The following is a 21121-nucleotide window of genomic DNA, read 5'->3' on the forward strand; positions in this document are numbered from 1 at the left end:
TATTAATTTTGTCATAATTAACTAAACATTTGCAAAAAAACTCATGTGCACTTTTTGCAGGAACTGTAGAAAGAGGTGAAGTAACTGCGCTTAATGTACAGAGGGTGGCACTGTAGCCTTGTCAATAATAGCTGGATCTCAGTGTACCTGTTTATTACAGAGATTCAGCACTAACTGAGACATTAGTCTACATTACCTTCAGAATGATGCATACAAAACCCACAAATCATCCATTAATGCTGCACATGAGCATCAGTGTTTATCAGTGAGGCTGAATTGGTTGTCATTATTAACTCTGAAGAATAGGATGGCTTTGAGCTGCGTTAATGCACGGCTTGTAACATAATGAAGTAAAGACAGATGCATTTCCTCAGTCACTGTATTGTGAATTATTCCAAGCAGCAGTGGGTCAGTCAGCCAGAGATGAATGCGGCGATGAAATCAACATGTTAATTTATGTTAAACATGGTAATTGTTTTCCCAAATTTGCAACTTCAGGAACTGAGAACTGTGTGAAAGGTAGCGCTTATCCTTGTTTAGCTTTGAGCTGCTGTACATGTTCTTTATACTGATCGTTCTGAAATTATTGAGTTCAGAAACAGAAATCTAAAATTTTAAGTTGTATTTTAAGCTGATTTGCCTTTGCTATGTTCTCTTTATATGTAGTCTGCTTGTCTGTGTTTTACATAATCTTTAAATCTCACAGGATTGCTTGAGACAGAAAAAAACATTTAAATTGTAAATAAAACAATTCAATAATATAAATGATATTAACATTAATGCTGTGTTCAAATGGAATGCCGAGAATGCTGCAAAATGTGGGTTTTTTATTTCCCTGAGCGCTGTAATGAAATTAATATTGATGTTTTTAGACCAAAAGATATGGAGTGTTTTGTGAAAGTGTTTTTTCCATACACATTTCTTTTTTTATGATTATAATTTTAGAATATATTTATTTATATAGGAAAGGCTCATTATAAATCATGATAAGCTAATAACGTTCTCTATTCAGTAATTTTTTTTTCTCTCCGAACGCTAGAGGGTAGTGGAACCCTTCTTCCTCAGTCTGAAGCTTAGATGCAAAGATGCAGTTTCAGTGAAGTTTCTGGTGATCATTTTAAAATTGTTTTTGTATTTATTTATTTATTCTCAATCACTGGACTATCAGCATTTATGCAATAATAATAATAATAATAATAATAATAATAATAATAATAGAATGATAGTCTAGTAATAGATAATAGATATTGATAGTCCAGTTTTGTGTTTTTAATATACAGTCAGTAATTTAACGTAGGAAATCAAAAATTTAGGTTTTATCACAGATGTTTAAATTGCAGTAATAGCAGTAGTAGTAATAGCATCACAATTATTAGTATCATTATTATTATTATTTAATTTACTGACTGATCTGACATTAAAACCTCACTCTTTTCTTGCTATTGAATGTGGCCATGACAACAACCTCTGTAATTTTAGTTTTTAAAGAGAATTTAAAATAAATGATTCCTTTCAAATTACCTGTCAAAGCTAATTATCCTTAAACTCTCGGTAAGGAGGAAACTCTACCTGTTCTATTTATAGGAAGAAGTTCAATGTTTCAAGATTTTACTGAATATACACTGTAGTTACTCTTTTAATATGTCTAACCCTAGGGTGTTTGTTTTTTGAATAATTTATTTAATTCTATTCCCTTATTTATTCTGGTGGTTTCTATTGTGGCAGTTTTAGTGCATTGAAAATGTATATCAGACCCCAGTTACCTCATGCATTGAGAGCCAATATAATTTTTCCCATAATAAGCCATGTGATATGGTAATTGTGGTTAGAAGGCATAGTGCATTTCCATCCTCTACCTGATTAGACCACTGTTCACTGCATCCCATTAGTCCATTACTCTTCTCATTATGGGGCTCTCACTCTTTTCTTAAACTTTGCTCTCTACTACAGTTAATCGTGGTAAAAGAATTCTCTCTCTCTCTCTCTCTCTCACTCACTCACTCACTCACTCACTCACTCACACACACACACATACACATACACACACACACCGTCTTTTGTGTTGCTCTACACCTGTACCTCTGCATTGATCTTGCAGTACTTTTGACCTGAGCTGATGCCTCCCATTCATTCCCATTAGCAACTGGGGTGCTTTCCTTAATTCTATTCTATTGAACCAAGTAAAAGTTATTTACTGTTCAGCACTCTGGTCCTTTCTGTGTGAGGATGAAAAGGACTGCTGTCACCGTATCCTGATCTGATTCTTTTCTCTCTTTATGCAGTCATAAATTAAACTCCAATATTTTGCCAACATAATTAGAAAAAATTAATCGAACCAACTTTTTATGTTATTTAAATGTACAAGTGGTTACTTATTGTTTTTGTTTGCTATGAAAGAATTTTTGGTCTTGTAATTTACTTTATTTAAATAGAATAAAGGAAGAAAATAAGAGTAAAAACATACACACATCTGATTTCCGCATCCACATCCCATTCCTCTTTTTTTTTTTTTTTTTTTTTTTTTTTGAGGTGGTGGAAGGACAGTTATACAGTATGTCAGCCTCTATTATGATGAAAACTGCTGTTTAAGAGCAGTATGTTATTTTGGGTGGATTGTCGTTTGCCCTCCAGATCTGTACAGTGTCCAGGTGTGTCTCTGTTGCTATTCTCTGAGGGTGATGGATGTCGCATGGCAGTCTAATTAGACTGTGTTTGTCCTGCTGTCTTATAGCAATGTAGATATGGATGTACGTACACATGGCCAGATTTGTCCGGTAGTTATTTTACTTGATCAGGTTGTCAGTCTAAGAAAATCCAGTGTTATTGACATGATTTAAAAAATAACTGAAAAATAGAGGAAGCTTAAATGTTTCATAGACTTTTATTTTTATATATATATATATATATATAAAACTGATTACTGGAGCATGCAAAAAAAAAAAAAAAAAAAAAGGAATAAGACTTTTAAAAAATCAGATCCAAAAAAGGGTAGTAACATTCAAACCTGTTTTATGTAGAGTTTGACTGAGAAGTGCTCACTTATGCTTTCAGCTGTTACAGTTCTGGTGCTGTCTCGTGATCTGCCTCTTGTGTTGTATGTTGGAGAATTCTCTGTATGTGTCTAGAGAATCACATGATTTTTAAAAATTTTATTTTTTTTGATTGTATTGGTGTATCTTTTAGTATCTTGTTGGATTAGGCATCTGTCTCTATCTCCTGGCATAGTGATTAGCTGGAAAAATAACTCTGGGTGGAGAAAAATTCTATGACTTTGTGAGGTAGGATTCAGAATGAAGCTGATATTCAGTATAACTGCCATTAAAATCAATCACGGCTCACTTCCTACATTTCCTGCTTTTCATTGTCTATGACTGTGGATGCTCTGTGGAGAGCGAAGGTAGTGGTAACTCCAGAAGACTTCTTAGTGGAAGGTTGTGAGGTCAAATCCCAGCACTGTCAAGCTGCCACTGCGGGGCCCTTGAGCAAGGCCCTAAACCCTCAACTGCTCAGTTATATAAATGAGACATTTAAAAGTCGCTCTGGATAAAGGCGTCGGCCAAGTGTCATAAATGTTAAATGTAAATTTACAGCTATCATACGAGATTAGGACTCCTTTTATGTAGAGATAGCAACAATCTGATACCCAGAATCACTATTGTGCCGATACAGGCAAAAAAATGGTGGCTCAGATATCAGAGCAAAAAAAAAATTAGAAAATGGGGGGAAAAAAAAAAGGAATTGGAGATGGATTTGGAAAACTTTGTTTGGAGCTGAAAATCTTTACGTAAAAAAGACTTAATATGTATTTTTGATAAGATTGATTTAAAAAATTTTATACATTATTATAGTTAATATACTTACAGTGTATGTGATTTTTGTGTGAAAAAGTTTAACTGAATAAAAAAAACTGCAGTTTAAGTTTTCTAGCTATGTATTTTTTCCTGTATTTTTTAAAGTGCTTCAGTTTAAGAGATTGTTCCAAAAGTTAGTATTTTTGTAATGGAAGAAGGTATTGGATATGTATGGATATGAGCCGATACTCAAGATTACAGTTTTAGAATCGGAAAAGAAAAAGATTTTATATATACTTATATGTGTTGTTTGGTTTTATTTCTTTTTTCATTTTGACTCAACCTGCCCTTTTCATTTCAATTTGGTCTTAAGTCTGTGTACTTTTTATTAATAACAATTGACTGAGGAAATGGAATTTGAGGGTTTTTAATGTGCATTTCATGTCCTTTTTGATAAATCGGTTTATTGGCTATTTAATGAATACTAGATATGGTCGGTTAGTCAAATTATTGAACTTTACTGACCTTGGATAAAATTCTGGGAGCAGGCAAAACTGTCGTATGTAACGTGCAGGAAAATTACAACTGGCGAATAAAGGTTCAATAATGATTACCATTGCGAGGCAGTTGAATAGGCGAGAGCAAGGACTAGCATACACATGTGTTTAAGACATAAAGGCTTTTAAAAGAAGGTAATGATAACAACAATAATATCTGTCCCAGAACAGAAGTATTAAACTTGTGTGGCTATTTCTCTGTCTTTTTCACTTTGTGTGTGTGTGTGTTGATGACAGTAAATAATAATAATAAAAAAAAAAAGCACTGCTCAGATTCAGACCCAGTGTGATGTGACAGAGTGGACTGGTGTGAGAGGATGCTGTGGGGATACGGTGACCGGCGAGAGTGGAGGGCATGATGAAAAATTGCGCTGGGAGTTGGCCAGAGCCGCTGGGGTCAAGGCTGGAGTGTAGGAGGTGGCGCAGGAGAGGTTGTACAAGGCTGTCGGGGGCAGGAGAAGCAGGGAGGTGGGGGTAATAGAACTGCATGAGGCTGCTCAGGTGGAACTTCTCACCCCCCAACTCCAGTAATTACAATCCATACATTTTACTTTGGGTTGTGACAATGTCTTCCTGATCCAAAATGAAAGTGCGCTGTTATTAATGGAGGGAATTGGAGCTCATCATGGATGTTCTGTAGCACCAGACTTTACACTTTAATCCCAAAATAGATATCAAACACCTGCTGCTCTGAAAAACTATATCTTATATTTCAGCAATCTATATCGTCATTACATCAGTGTCCCACGTAGCATCATGTAAATGAATAGGACAGGCATAAGGTAACTTAAACACAGGTACAGAATGGTACACAAAGGTCAAATCTAGAACCATTAAGGGTTCTTTGGTTGTTTCTCTGGGGAACCATTAATAGTTCTACATAAAACTCTACGTGTTTCTCTGTCAGCAAGGGAAAAAGTTTGATCACTTTTCTTAAGAAATAAAAAACACTTTGAAAACACAAAAACACTTCGAAAGAAAAATCTAAAGAACCGTTTTTCTAAAGGTGTGACCATGCACTGTAAATTACAGATGTCTATTAGGTTAGGCCTTTATACATCAGCCAGTATATTTATTAAAATTCATTTAAGTAGATAGATTAAGTGTAGGTTACTATGAAAAAAAACAGATATACAGAGCAAAATGTGTTGTATCACTGGTTGCAAGAGAACTGTAATGTGAAGCAGTGGGTCAGTAGAGCTGAACAGGTTAAGATGTCTTTTAGGGAAATGCCACAGCTTTTTCACATTCTCTTATTCTGTGCTTCACTGCAATATTTTTTTTTTGTTCTTTTTTTATCAGGAGATCTATAGCAGTATTCTGTAAATCTAAAATCTGTTATAGATAAAAGCTATAAAATATTTTCATGTGTGTGTTTTTTTTTTTTTTTAATATGAATTAAAAAAACTGACAAAAATTATTCAATAGAAACAGATTATACCTGCATTGTTTATGGATAAAAATGGCTGCTGGTAGGCTTGAAGTATTTATGTGAGTGAGGAATATAATATCTAAAGAACTAAAAAAAAACCCAAAATAAATCAATTCAAATGGTTGGACTTTAATTTACTGCTGTCACTAATGTAGGCCAATCATGGTATGATTTCAGTTCTGGAATGAGACATTAAAGATCACTGTACTTTCAGCTTTAAATAAATTAGGTGGGTTCAGATGCTTTCTCTGTTTTTGCAAAATCAAGACAACTATGATGCATATTCATCTTCACTGGAAGTACTGTCACTCTCCATTTTGCAAGGATCAGGAACATAAAATGTTTTGTCCCCACAATAAGGATGCATTTATTTGGAAGACGGACACTGTTGCACACTAAATCAGACACGTTTTTTAAGTCGTATTAAACGAAAGAGTCACATCCTGTTTGGTGAGCAAAGGTGTTGAGTCCTTCACAGAAAAGAAGAAATAGAACGCAAACCTTTGGAATATATGCGACAGCAACCACATCATTTGTGTTAGTGGTCAGGTTGTCTTTCAGTATAAACAGCACTCCCAGTACAGACCAGGATATGGCCTGGAACAGACACAGCAGTAAACGCATAGTCTGACCCTTGGGCCAGTCTCTGAAACATCTCATCCCTTTATCGTTTCCACGCCTCCACCTCAAAATCCATCTCAATTCCACTTGTACAAATCTCCCTTAATGTCAGAAAAAGCAATTACTACTGAATAGCTTATAATTGTCACTTGTTTTACTGCTTTTAATCCACCACCGGCTGATGTACATGACTCCCATTTGCATATCTAACATTGGGTGATAATGCACATCTGGCCTTGTGTATTGTGTGAGCAGGGCTGAGAGTCTGCCAGTAAAACAACACAATACTGTTTTTCCTACCTCGAGCGTGACTATGATCTGCCTGTTTCTCAGTGCGATGGTGGTGGGAGGGGAGCACCGTGTTTCTCTTATATCTAAATTAGTGTTGAGGATCATTGTTTTCTTTAAACAACACCCACCAGGTTGCGGCTGTTGTTAAACATGTTCTAATTTGTTTCCCATTATGAAAATATCAGCGTTAATTAACTCACGTTTCAAGCCCAACAGCTGCCACACTTGTTTTAAAGGGTCAACAACATTATTTTCCACGATATCCTTTTTCAATTTTGACAGTCTAGTAAAATGTATTAATTTTTCTTTTTGATTTCTTAAATGTGCTCTGGGTTTTTATGGTTATTTATTGATGAGGAAAGCATTCACATTTCTTTTTCTTTCTTTTTTTTTTTTTTTTGGTTTTCATTTTCTAGGATAAGAACTCTCCATGGGGATGCACACTGTTCTCTCCATTACTCCTAATAAGGTGTCATATAATTTAATTCCATGCTTCACTTGTCAGAGAGGAGCTCTTATCCGTCTCCAATTTTGAGTTTTAATGGATATTACTCTTTAGCACTCATCTCACAATTAGGGCGTCTAGTTTGCCTTTTAATGAAAATCAGATTAAAACTTAATCGAATTAAAGTTCATTTTAATCCACCTATCGCACAGACGGTCTGTCGTTTGGAATCTTGGTGACTCGCTGTCAGCCTCTTTTCGTTTACAAAGAAGTGTAAGGTCAGCTTATCAGCTGAGTGTGTGTAGTGTGTAGTGTGTGGTTTTGTCATGCTCAAAATAACATTCCCATTTTTCATAACCTCAGAGACACTGAATTGTCTGATTGAGCAGTTAATGTCAAAGGTTACTTGAATGGCCCACGCATGGAAGCTTATGGTATTAGTGTCTAATTCATGTATGAACTCTAAAAAGATTTTAAGAGATGTCATTCATAATAGATTGCAGTTGTCAGGTGTCATATCCAGAGATGTCCTCTATAGGCTCGAGAGAGAGAGAGAAAGGGAGAGAAAGGGAGAGGGAGAGAGCGCAGAAGAAGAAGAAGAAGAATTGAGCAACGGTTTTCTGTTTGAGTTGTGCTGGCCTGTCAGCTCTTTTCTCGCCCATGACAGTGTAATATGTTTCACAAGTGACATGGGCAGGGGTTATTTCACAGTCTTAGGGAGCAGAGCAAGCAGCTATCACATGTGTGTGCTGCATGAGGGCCTTTCTTTATTCTAAACGACCTTCTCTTTAACTTAATCATTGTCAGACCTTACACTGTTTTCCATCGTCTCCAACTCTGTCTATTTCCAGCTCTTCAAACCTCTAAATCTGATGCCCATTGTGCCTCCTAAAGTGCTGATGCCCTTTACAAAACTTTAAACACACTTTGTGTAATCAAAGGGACAATGTAAAGTGACAAGTCAGCAAAACAACCCAAACAATAGCCCAAGGCTCTCCTTAAATAACCTTTTTTTTGTTTTTTGGTATGTTAAATTTTAATATGATCTTCCTCTTATGCCCATGTAATTAGTTCAATATTTTAGTGGAGTGTTATAACCTTTTCACATGGCTTTAGACTTGAGATTTTGGAATTGAAGTTGTACTCATATCTCTACTTACCGGTCATCTCTGTAGTGCTAGTAGGCCACTGAATGATGAGTGTTTCTTGAAGTATGCTTACTTGTACTAACAACCCAGCTCTAGTGCCTTTGCATTCTTACATCTCATTGCTATGATCATTGTATAATCCCTATCTGTTTATACAATCATCTTATAGTGACAGGATCTCTAGCCAAGTGCCCAAGGTCCTACTTCAGACCTTAGCAATGGAGAAGCACATACCAGCTTCTGCAGCCTCCATCATTTCATCGGAGGTTGATGGCGAATGGCATAAAGCTGGAAGTGATGTGGAGATATTAGTCCATCTTTCTTTTCCTCTTCTCCATTCTGTTCAGTCCCAAATACCGAGGAAGAGCATCGATAATTTTTGCAGCGTTATATGGAAAAGAGGACTCAATTTTCATTTTATCATCTCTCTCTCTCTCTCTCTCTCTCACACACACACACACACACTTTGCAGGTTTTGAGACAGCGAGGTCGTTTGCCCTTCATGGTGCCCATGTGATCTTAGCCTGCCGGAACAAAGCTCGCAGCAGTAAAGCAGTTAACCGGATCCTAGAGGAGTGGGTGAGTGTGTAAATGCAGGTCTGTATCTCAGAATGAAATTCAGTTCTAGAAGAAAGGCTGCATTGTCCTATGATCATTTATAATTGATATGAAAGGTGTTTTGCAGCTACAGAAGCAACTTATTTATTTTAAATCAACAGAAAACCCATTTATTTGGGGTTGAGGCTGAATAATATTGTCCAAATTATTAAATGAATTTTCTCAATAAGTAGTAATTATTATATATTGTTACTTTAACCTATTAGTTATTCATTCTAAGCTTACTGAAGCTGTTAGGATGAAACAATTTTGAGTCTTTTCCAGTCTGTGCTGAAGCAGATCTCTTTGATAGCCTGTGTTATTAGTGGAAGGAGAGCGGAATGGCCATCTGATAATTAACTCTGATTATTGCACTAATATTGTGGCACTCCTGACGCTCCCTTAGATTTATGACTGTGGGAAAATAAACAAATGAAATGTAGGAGCTGGAGCGTAAAGAATAAGCTATTACCAGTGCTGTAATTACAGCCGTCCTGAGACTGCGAATTAGTTGATTAATTACAGGATGTCGATAGATTACAGGGGAATCTAAAGCACTTTAAAGTGCTTGAAATATCTAATTGAACAAAGACACTCCTTGATGCTGTATAGTTCTTCAGCTCTGACAGCTTGAATCAAGCCATGTTTTAGTAAATGTAACTTGCCCAAGACAACACACACACACACACACACACACACACCCACACACTAGAACCAGCAGAAACATTTACAAAGTCGTGACATAAAAAAAACCCTTCAGTTATTACAATTATTTAAAAAAATTTGTCACGCTTGCTATCATTTTGAAGAATGACTGGATTTCAGAAATAGAGTTGATCATGATAAGATTCTCATTTTCTGATTAAAAATCCAGATCTGATTTGACTCCCGGATCTCTGATATCATGGCATGAGTAATGAGAGCACTAACATTAGAGTGGATGTGACTTCTGGCTGCAGAAGTACTCATACACTTTAGCAATGTTATATAATAATAATCAGTAAAGGACAAGATGAAGGAAATCTACAATGGTTGATGAATTTTCCATGTCTTCCCATGCTTTATATTTTTTAAATAAACATATTTTGATGTCTCCTAAGCAAAAAGTCACAATATGTACTTAGCTGTAATACTTAATACTTGTACTTAGCTAAGTAATACTTAGCTGTCAGCTGGAATTATATCTAGAGGTGTTTTTGTGCTTAGTTTGTATATTGCTGTGCGTTCTGCAAATAAATATTACTTGCCAGATTGTATCTGTAAGCAAGTGTGCATTAAAGATGTCGACTCATTTTGTTTGAGCATTATGGTGGTATATGACGGTTTGTGTTGGCAGCGTGCCCTTGTCATCACAGTAGATATTTTGCATCTTTGGTTGTTTTGGGTTTCTTGTGTGGTGTCACAGTGCTGATGTTGCCTCACTCTGTGTGTGTGTGTGTGTGTGTGTGTGTGAAAGTGTGTGCTGCTGATTTCTACAAATGAAGCATTGCTGATCAGTAGAAAGACGTAATAGTTTATTTTTAGAGTAGAGCCAGGTTGCTTTGGTCTTTACAGTTCTCTGCAGATCACTGTATTATTCATGCAAATGTGCTTACTAGACACATCCCCCACCACACCACACCACACCCCACACCCCCCTACACACGCTTACTAATCACAGCATAGCTTGAATCTGTAAAAACATTGTCATGGATTCAGCCTGTTCAGACTCCCAAGCTGAAACGTACACGCCACTGAGCTCAGACCTGACTCCGATTTAACAGCTAGTATAACGGCCTACCTCTATGACCATCTCTAGTTGCTAGATGCTCTGAGATTATACGTAGTGAGAGTTGCCAGATCCTCAGTATGAGTGAAGGCAGGAAATCAGGAAGAATCACACAGTCATCTTTAAGTCCTGGGTCACGTTTTTCCTTTCGAATTCCCAGCATGATATGATTTGCTTTAGAGAAATGCAGCAGATCACATAAATGACAATCTGATTTGCTGTAATCGTGTACTTATGGCTGTCACCTTCAGGTTAAAGCTTTCAGTTGCTCAACTTCACATTAGGGCACAGCTCGCAAAGGAATTGTAAAATGCAAAATCTTTCCTTCCAGTACAGGGGCACAGAGAAGAGCGGAGCACTAGAATCAGTGCCATTTAAGTTCAGTCACTGATGAGAGGAATTCGGTTTATTACTTCAGAAATGATCATAGAATAATATCAGTAAGTTTGAACTGCGAACGCATTCTTGGCTCATCTCCTTATCTGTGTAATTACAAATGGAACTGACAAGAGGTAATTTGGCAAACACACATCTTTTGATATTATTAAGAATAGAGAGGCTAAGTATTTACATTAAGACTGCATTAACTGTTAGACTACTGTTAGTGGTGTTTAAGGGGTTTTCCGCAGTTTGAGCTTTATGGTGTGCGATGCGGCCACTTAAGGGGGCTAAGAACGAAACAGCTGATGGGTTATACAGAAAGTAAGAATACCAGACACACAGAACTGTGAGGAAACGTGTACTGATGCTGACACAAGGGATGCATCGACTTTATTAATTTCAGAATTGCTGCTCTGAATCAAGACGTTTAGACTGAAAAGGCAGGCCTCACAGTTCAACACAAGGGGTTCTACTCAACATAATTCCTTATTTAGAAAAAGGGTGGTGGTTTTAATCGCTAGACTTCAGGGTTGAATTGGTTCCTAAAGGCCCTTTCTTTTTATATGCTGAGACTGTCAGATGTAGTTTGTGCTGTGCAAAGACAGGACTGGTTCACATTGTTGGATCTGTGCAAGGCTGATTTTTATTGTTTTTCAAGTTTAAAGCTATGTCTGATGACTGAAGTGTCAGTGGTAGTTCCCCTATGCTTGTTGAAGCTATGAGCCTTACAGAAGCGGGTTATCAACAACACGTTATCCACGAAGGTGAGCCTGCAGAGCGTTTTTTGCTATGACTGGTCTTTGCCTTGCAGTACTATTTAGATGAATGGCGGCCATGCTGTCCTCAGACCAATTGTTTCTCTGCTGTAGACGCTAGACACCAGGGCTCCCTTGTTGAAGTAAGAAATAGCATTTTTCCCCCTTTGCTTTCAACTTTGTAATATAATGTAACATACATGGGTGAGTCAAATGAAAACCTTTTTTTTTTTAAATCAATTAATTTTTTTAATTTTTATTGCGAGTAGGTGTTACAAATATATATCTGGTTTAAGGTAGCAGTAGAAAGGACTATTGAGAAGAATGAACCAGCAGTACATTTTTACTTTTACAACTACAATTTTTATGTAGTGTTTCTGTAATTTATGTCACATTTCAAGATTTTCATTCTCACCCTCATAAAAGCAAGAGACAATTTAAAAATTGAAAAAAAAAAAGCTAAAATGAATGAGACAACAGCAAGCATTGAAATAAGCATATAATAGGAGTCTAGTATATTGCTAATATATTGCTGCTTGTATAGATATAGTTTTATTACAATTATCACATTAATGATTGCAAATTTGGTTTCATTTAACAGTGTGGCTTCCAGCCTCATTATTTCACTAGTGCAGTCTCATTTTATTTTTAACTGTGCAAAACACATAATGAAGCCTGAAGACACTAAACTGAGGTCATGAAATAACTCATGTGACCAAGCATTCACCTGTAATGCTTACAGCTTACTTTAAGTAAGTATAGTTCATAATTGTATCCATAAAAAAATTGCTTCACAAGAAGAACAGTGTCTCTGATTAAGATGCGATCTCCACCAGGCACGTAAAACACTTTTCTTGGACTTTACAGAGAATGTACTATTAATTCATTAATAGTGTCATATGTCATATGTATTTAATATTGGATTGTAAAGGCATTCCTTGTTTTTTTTTTTTTTTTTTTTTTTTTTTTTTTTTGAGTGTATTTACATCCCAAAACATACACTGCAGCATGACATTGTGGTTACATCAAACTATCAGTGCTGGTTTTAATACTTTTCCTCACTCTAGCTGGTATCACAAAAGAAAAGAAAAGTCCATGGTCAGAATCATGTGTAACTGAGACACGCCTCTGTTTTAGGCTCCACCCCATGTGCACAAATCTCACATAACTATCTGAATAGCACGTATGTCTGTCGTTATGCCTGAGGTCTGAATACTGATTTCAGTGATAAATCTTCCCTACACACGCTTAACTCAACTCTGAATACAGCCCATAGTAATCGACTATACACCACACAACACAACACAACTTGAATTTCACGTGTACATGCATTTATGATACACATAGAAATGCATGCACTGTTGCAACAATACTACATGACAAAATGGAATTCTATCACTAACTGCTTCTTTTTCATATCTGAATCATTTGGTCAACCAGAGCAAAAAATGTACCAAAAAAAGTTAAACAATTAAAGGGTTAATGGCTTGTGAACAGATGCAGTAGATTTTATTCCATACTCAAATTAATGGCATTAAGATTGCATGCATATAAAAGATTATAGGACTAATTGTTTATTTCCTTATAGGTTTGTAATTAATTTTTTCATTGAGATGCATACATTAAAGCAAAATGCTATTGATTTATGTACTGTTGCAAAAACAAATGGGTTACTAATTGGAAATAAAATGGCATTTGGTGTACTATAATAATGATATTTATGTATTTGGCACAGTATTTAGAAAGCTGGTGTCTGTCTCAGCCAGGAAGTTTTGTTTCACTGAGTGTACACTTGCTTTTGTTAATTACATTTGAGCCATTTCTGTGAGAGGGATGAGTAAGCAAGATGCATTACACCACTGTTATTTTAAGGGAAACTGGCTCCATAAATTAGGGTCAGGGTGTGTTTGTTTCTGTGTGTGTGTGTGTGTATATGTGTGTATGTGTGTATGTGTGTATGTGTGTGTGTGTGTGTGTGTGTGTGTGTGTATGAGAGAGAGCGAGAGTGTGTGTGTCAGAGAGAGAGAGAGAGAGAGAGAGATTTAGTTTTCTTGATTGCCTGTAAAATTCTGCTTAATTCTGATTCATGATCCCCTGAGAGATGTTTAGTAGAGTCTCGGAGGGAATACATTTCTGATCAAGGCTTATCTCTGTTGACCAGAATAACTTTTTTCCCCCTGATTTTGAGCATGTTTGCCTTTTTCCTAGTGTCAAAAATGCTAAGGAGGCACTTTGTAATCATGTTAATTGCCCACCTAGCCTCATGTTACCATTTATTCATTGTTTTTGCAGAACTCTATTTCCAATCAAGAGGAAAATTAACATGGCCGGTGCAGCTAAAGTGGTGTTGTGTTATTAGGATGTGCTTTGGAACCAATTAGGGTGAACCCTGCTGATCCGCAGAGGTTTACTGACCGAGTGACTGGAGAAAAGATCAACCTTGTAATGTTTAAAATGTGCATTAACATTGAGGCAGACAGACATGCCATTGTAATTAGATAAGTGATCATATTTAACTTTCCACAAGCAGCACTCAGTGCAGTGCTAAGCGCTCAGTCAAGCAGTGCTCTCTCTTCATAACTAACGGGGGAAGTTGCTTTCTTCTCTGGATACAGTAGTCTGTTAATAAACAGATTTTCAAGAATTCATTGCTTTCCTGAGTGCTGTGAACTAAAGTAATCAGCAGCAAACATCTGAAAACATGGACATTTGCTCCAGCAAAGCAGTAGCAGAATCAAAAAGTAAGTGGTGGTAAACTCTGTAGTGGGGTTATATGAGAGTTTGGGGAAGAATACATAAGAAGAAAGCAAGTGTTTGAGGTTTCAGGCTCCTGTACCAGAAGAGTGCACTCAGGAGTGTTAGTAGAACTCCTTCACCCCTGCTATAATGAGACAACATGAGAAAGGGAAAAAGTAGGGAATATGCCTCAGTCCATGTAAGCTACTGAGCTTGGGTCACAGAGCATCGTTGTTTGAACAGGTCTGGAACAAACTAACATCCAGTTGTCTGCTACACTGGATGCTGGTCTTGATTGTGGCTAAAGGTTGAATAGAGAAAGGAAATGCCTGGAATTCTGACCATTGCTCATTCTGAGACAAAAAACTTTTTATTATGAAGAAATGCAAATATTTCGGTAACACTTTATTTTAAAGAACACTTAAAAAGAGGTTAATGAGAGTCTTGTTGTTTGTTTGATAAAACACAAATTAGACGGAGTTTATTCATTACGTACTGTATTAGTCTTTATTCATAAAGATATGTATTGCTGCATAGCTAAACATATGTTATGTAAAATTGAGTAATTATTCAGAATCATTTTGAATAATTACTCAGTTTTACATAACATATGTGTTATGAATTTTTCTTGGTGTTTGGTCACAACACGATACATTCAACACACACATCTCAGACAACACAACACAACACACTTACCATCATAATATACAAATATTGCTCCTTAAGCGGAAATGGTAGGCTCGGTTGTAATTTACTTTACATTACATTACACTGGAGGTAGAAATAGCAGCTGGATGCAGTTCAGGGTGCATTAAATGGAACAATTGTGATGTATAGTAAATAATAGCAGTGATACAGTATATAGTGATGACAATATTAATAAATAATATATTTAATAAATAGTAATAAATAGCACTGTGTTGTTAATAATATTTAAAATAATATTTAACTTGTAAAATAATTAAGAATAAATTAATAAATATTGCTTTAATAGTTGTGATCATGTACAATAAAACTATTATTATTACAAACTATTGAGCATGAAGTAATAGCATAAATATTCATGTTAGACCTTTAGGTTGCAAGTTTAGGTTATTTATTCTTCCTCAGTAGTTTGTATAATAAAGTATGTATTACACATTATCACAACTAATCATGCAAAAATTACTCATTTTCAGCTAACAGATGTGTAGTTATGCAGCAGTACATATCGTAATTAATAAACCTAATACAGAGTGAATAAACCTTTTACAAGTGTCTAGTTTGTGTTTTATTGAACAAAACAACAACCTTCATTAACCTTCATAGATGTTCCTTCAAATAAAGTGTTTCCAAAATTTCATTACAGACATAACTCTAAGAAAGTTCATGGACTCTGAATAGAGCTAATGTAGCTCTTTAAAAAATGTCTACCATTTTATATATAGCATTTTATATTAGTGTAGTGGCAACCAGAAGAAGCTTTTAATTCATTCCCGAATGGTGAAAAATATAGTGTTTTTAATTCTGCAGTGTTTTAAGCCAGGCATACATAACTGACTGAAAAGGCATTTTTTTAAAAAGTCACAGCAATAAAAGTTAATCACGCTTGTTTTACAGCAAAATATGACCCTTTTGGAATTCCGTAGCTGCTGTCACAACAGCGAGCTTATTTTTTATGAAGAAAACTACCATCCTTATATATAAAACCATGAGCTGTCAATGAAACTGGGAATTGGGACAGCTGAAATTGGGTCAGCTATAATTAACACAGCTCAATAAAACCATCATGAAGCAGTTAGATAGTGACTAATCAGTCTGCATCTTTCTGTGGTGTCCATGCACATCACCACCTTGCAAATATTATTTGTTTGGTGTACAAGTACAGGTTCAATCAGTATATCTTTGTAGATTATGGTTTTTCCCAGGATGGACTCTGACCAGGATAAGCTGGGAAAACCTGGGAAAACCTATTATTCAATTTATTATTCTTTAGCAAAGAAATATGTATAATTGCTGATATGGTGAACCTTATAGCTCTTATAACATACAGCACTGTGCAAAAGTCTTAGGCACCCTATTTTTTTTTAGTACAAACTTTGTTATAAATTTGTATTTTATGACTTCTACATTATTGATTTAGTACAAAAACATTTTAGATTTCCAAACATTAGTTTTCCAGCACAAAATTAAATGCTACAGAAAAATGTTTGTGTTTCAGTAAAGAAAGCAGCATATTACATAAGAGACACTTTTCAGACCAAAAAAACATAATGAAGGCTGCTGGGTTTTGCTGCAAAAATAAGACGCAAGTTTGACAGTCAAAATCTCCAGAAGAACTGTGGCTGCTTCTGCAAGATGCTCAGTAACACTTACAGTTCATTTTACTTTTTACATTGTGTATTGTAAAGCGTCCTTGAGTGTACCTCTAATTTGATGGTGGAAAGATTGAACAGTAGCCGTAGTTTCAGCCCTGGTCCAAACTTGATCTGTGTCTGCAAGATGAGGGCCGTTTCCAGTGCTTGATTCCTTTTCTCTGTGTGTATTTTGTTCACCACTGGTGGTATTTTGTTTTATATTTTGTCGCACAATGATTTATGGGACAATACATCTGAAACACACGCACCCCTTGGTTGCCATATGGGACGGAAAAGCACCATTGTACTTCCAGGACATGTTCAATTGGCCCTCACTGAATGCTGATATCTGCATCTTTTGCTAAAATTGGATCTCAGTAGATGGATACACAAGGACAACTTTGGAACAGAGTGGGCCAGAAACATACTGGTAATCATATGACAGCTCTTCCATGGCAGCCCCTTTGTGTTCTGGCTGATGTCACACCTGTGTAGGTTCCTTGGGTTTACCAAGCTTAAAAGCATCGATTTGTTGAGCACTTCAGACAAGTGTTCAAGACTATGTATGACGGGCCAAATGGATCCATATGATCATGATAGACCACATGACGGCCCACTGTGCACAGGAGAGGGCCTATAGTAGACGAGTGTCAGCCGAAAGACAGGGTCCTGTTCCTCAACCTGAATGCAATGTGCAAGTTCCTTGTGACCTGGCAGGGCCTGTATACTGTCCTCAAGACTCTTGCCCCATGACCAACTGCGTGACAAGTCCAGGTTATCGGAAGAATGAACAAATGTACCACATACATAATTTTTTTTTAAAAACTGGATTGCCTGCCCTTGTTGCCGAGTTCTGGGAAATCTTTACCTCTGCCCTGGCCAAACCACCCTCATCCAGCACCATATTAAAACATGGCTACTTGCAGGTTAACAGGCGACTGTCACTGCTCAGTTACCAGGTACAAGCACTCCAACAATAGACACTAACAGCACAATGCTACGGAGTAATAAATAATTTATACTTGGCTGTTGCAATACATGTCCCTCTTTGTTTTTGTACTTTTATTAAAAGGGTACAAGAGTATTATTCTCTACAAAAGCATAATGAAACCAGATCCAGAAATCCAAAGTAATCCAAAAAAATCAGCTTACATTACACTTTGTAAGTAATCTGAAAGCTTGCGTTGCTGATCAGACGTGTAGTAAGCAAGTTTAGAAAATTGAGGCAGATGAATTCCAGAACTGATAGGATGTAATTCTGAAAGCATTAAAACATTTGTATGTGCTTTGGTGCAAAAAAAAGATTAACCTGTCTAATGATGAATCTCACTGCACATCTCTGGGTTGTTATAGTTTATCAGCGTCTTTTCAGAAGCATTATGCTAATTGTGATCTAGCGCCCAATATGAGAGATTGTGGTTTTGCAGTCAGATTACGGAATTTGCTAAAATGGAACAAAAGCCTTTTGTCTGTGATTGCAAAAGTTGTGTTTTGCCATGTAATTTGAGAAAGGCGGCTATGGATAAAACCCTTGCTTAGTTTTCTCAGCTTGCATTTATTATATCTTATCAAATGAATCATCGAGTACCTCTGATGGGACAGCAGTGTGTTTGTTAAAATTATTCATGTTGAACAATTTAAACAAGTTGTTTGGTGCCGCTGTACGACATGGTGTCATTAATCACAGGTGTTTTAGCCCACCCTGTATGCGCATCATCACTGCACGTGTAAACCATAAACGTGAGATTACATAGAATACATTTACATTTCTATTTACTTCATGATACCTTAGCTTGAGCCTATTTAAAGGAATTGTGCTGTAATTGTTTTACGCTTTCGTTTGCTCGTGCTTTGTTTAGACACATTAACTGAACACAAATTTGTACATTGAATAGTATTTAACTGGGAAAATTCTACTCACTAGCAGCGTTGATTGTGGTAACTACTTTTAGTGACTGCTTTAAAACACACACACACACACACACACACACACACACACACACACACACCACCATGTTCTGGTTCTTAAATGTAGTGCAGCTTAGCAGAGCTGTGCTCAGGGAGCTGGGCTCCTGCTGGTCTGGGACTCTGTCTTAATCTATCCATTCCCCTCTCCACTAACACACACATTAAAACAATATTGCTCTCTTGTCCCCAGCAGACCTCAGACACAATAACCACACTTGCTCCTAGGAAAACCCACCCAAATACTTCTGACACCTCTGGGCTTCCTCACTGCTCCTTTGGTACAGCCACAGGTCAAAGCAGAGTGAAAGTTTCAGATTTTTTCCCCTCCTTTTCCACCTTTCCGTTTTATTTTTTATCTCCCTGTGCCCTGGCGACAAAATGAGGGCTTAACTTGTAATGTGCTGTACAGGTCCCCTGGTGGTTGTTGATTGTTTAGTGCTGGGAAATTAGACGGCTGTGAGCCAGGATTGTCCTTTCTGGGCTAAGGCTAGGAATAAGCCCATTCTCGTTCAGCTGCACTGCAGAGGCAGGTACTGAGCCTCAGGTGCTAAACTTACAAAGAGACAATGATGTTCAATACTCTCACTCAACAATTACATTACAAAATCTGCATAGTCACACTGCCAAGTTTAAATAGAAGAAAGCGCAAAATGTGAAGGATTTTCTCTCTTGTCTCTTCTATGAACATCTTATACAGTTGTGTTGTAGTGAACAAAACCTCTGACCTGATTCCTGTATCTTCCCTCAGATAGCACTGGTAGAGTTATTTCCTTTCGACAGGTTAGTTAGCTCTTCTCTTGCGCTTCTCCTGGCTTTGACACATGCTAATGGGCGTTCCCATTTCTCAGTGATGCCAGCCTGGTGGGAGAGCTTCTCTTTCACTCTCTGAGCTCTCCATCCTGGCCCTGAAATAAACCAAGCTAATTTGTCCTCACTCTTGGCTTCCTAGCTGAAGCTTTGGCTGGCTTGTGGGTGAGTGTCTGTCTGCTTGTACGAATTCTTCACAAGGCCATGACATATAGTTTGCTCTTACGCAGTGCTGCAGTCCTGCATAATATGCCTTTTTGAATAAATTGCGTATTGTCATAATGGGCTGATTTGTGTGATTTGTCTTCAAATTTTAGTACATTCATGTCCTCTGGAGAGAGTGTGTCTGTGCAGTGACAGCATTCACAGCTCTTTTTTTTTCCTCCACTACAACACTGGCATACTTTAAGACACACTCCATTATTTCTCTGTCTTAAGTTTACACTGTGCAATTTTTGGTCTTAGGATGCATCATATGATGTGCTCACCAGTGGCCGATTTAGTGCCACTGTGACCGAAGACAGCACGTGACAAATTTCCATCAGTGTCTGAAGTTTTTAAATTTAAAATCTGAGTGTGACCACTGCAACGACATTCATCTAAAAGCCTCCAATAGTAGGACAAAACTCATGGGACAGCTACAAATACATTAGTGGCAATGGCAGTACATAAACTTTTGAAGAATGAGCATTTCATGTTGTCCTTTTTTACCCACACATGAACAGCTCCAGATCCTTTTCTTCACATTTTAAAATGTGTTTCTCTAGGCATAACATTGCTACTATTATAGCAAGGGCTTGTTTCTGTTTCTGAGACCCCATTTTCTACAAAAGCACAGATTGTGCTGGTTAACGACATAATCATAACATAGTAATTTTCTTTAATTGTAAGTCGTTAAGAGGATAAGAATCTTTTCAACGAATAATCTGGCATGCAGAACATGCTATTGCACAGTCTGTTATAGAATATGGCCAAGACTTTTTTGGGATCTCGTACAATTTTAAAAGACAACTACGATCACACAGTGTAAAACTAGCTTTAGGTGTGTGTTCATCTTGACACAATGTATTTGCGGGCAGAGTTTTTATACTGTGTCCTAATAGAGGAATTTTGTTACATCTTCATAAAAAATCATCCCTTTTAAAGTGCATTATGTTTCTGATAAAGAAATGGATTGTATTACAGCCTGCTATTTGGTCAGCTGGCACTGAAACAATCCACGCCGGTAGCAAAGCATTTGAATTCATCAGAAGTTGTCTTTGAGCAGCCGTATCATCCGGGCCTCAGTGAAGTGCTCTTTTAGAGTAGCGCTTCCACTGTATAGATAGAGCCTATGGGCTGAGGAAGAGCTGTAAAGTGGATAGATTGCCCTCGCAGCCTCTGTCTCCCTTTATTGGCTGCGGTAATTGACATATCCTTGTCATTTATAATCATCTGTGCGTCGCTCGAAAGTTAATTGCTTCCCCCTCTGCATTTGCATGAGGCTCA

The 21121-nt window shown here is 37.0% G+C and overlaps 1 protein-coding gene across 1 annotated transcript in view; it reads left to right on the plus strand.

Moving 5' to 3' along the window:
• The window catches only part of wwox (WW domain containing oxidoreductase), a 155421-nt gene that overhangs the window by 3626 nt on the left and 130674 nt on the right, over positions 1 to 21121 (plus strand). Inside the window, exon 5 of the mRNA XM_026919183.3 lies at positions 8758 to 8864. Within this exon, the coding sequence (XP_026774984.2) occupies positions 8758 to 8864 (107 nt within the window). The remainder of the gene's footprint in view (positions 1 to 8757; positions 8865 to 21121) is intronic.

This window comes from Pangasianodon hypophthalmus, chromosome 9, assembly GCF_027358585.1.
Source record: "Pangasianodon hypophthalmus isolate fPanHyp1 chromosome 9, fPanHyp1.pri, whole genome shotgun sequence".
Taxonomy (NCBI): Eukaryota; Metazoa; Chordata; class Actinopteri; order Siluriformes; family Pangasiidae; genus Pangasianodon; species Pangasianodon hypophthalmus.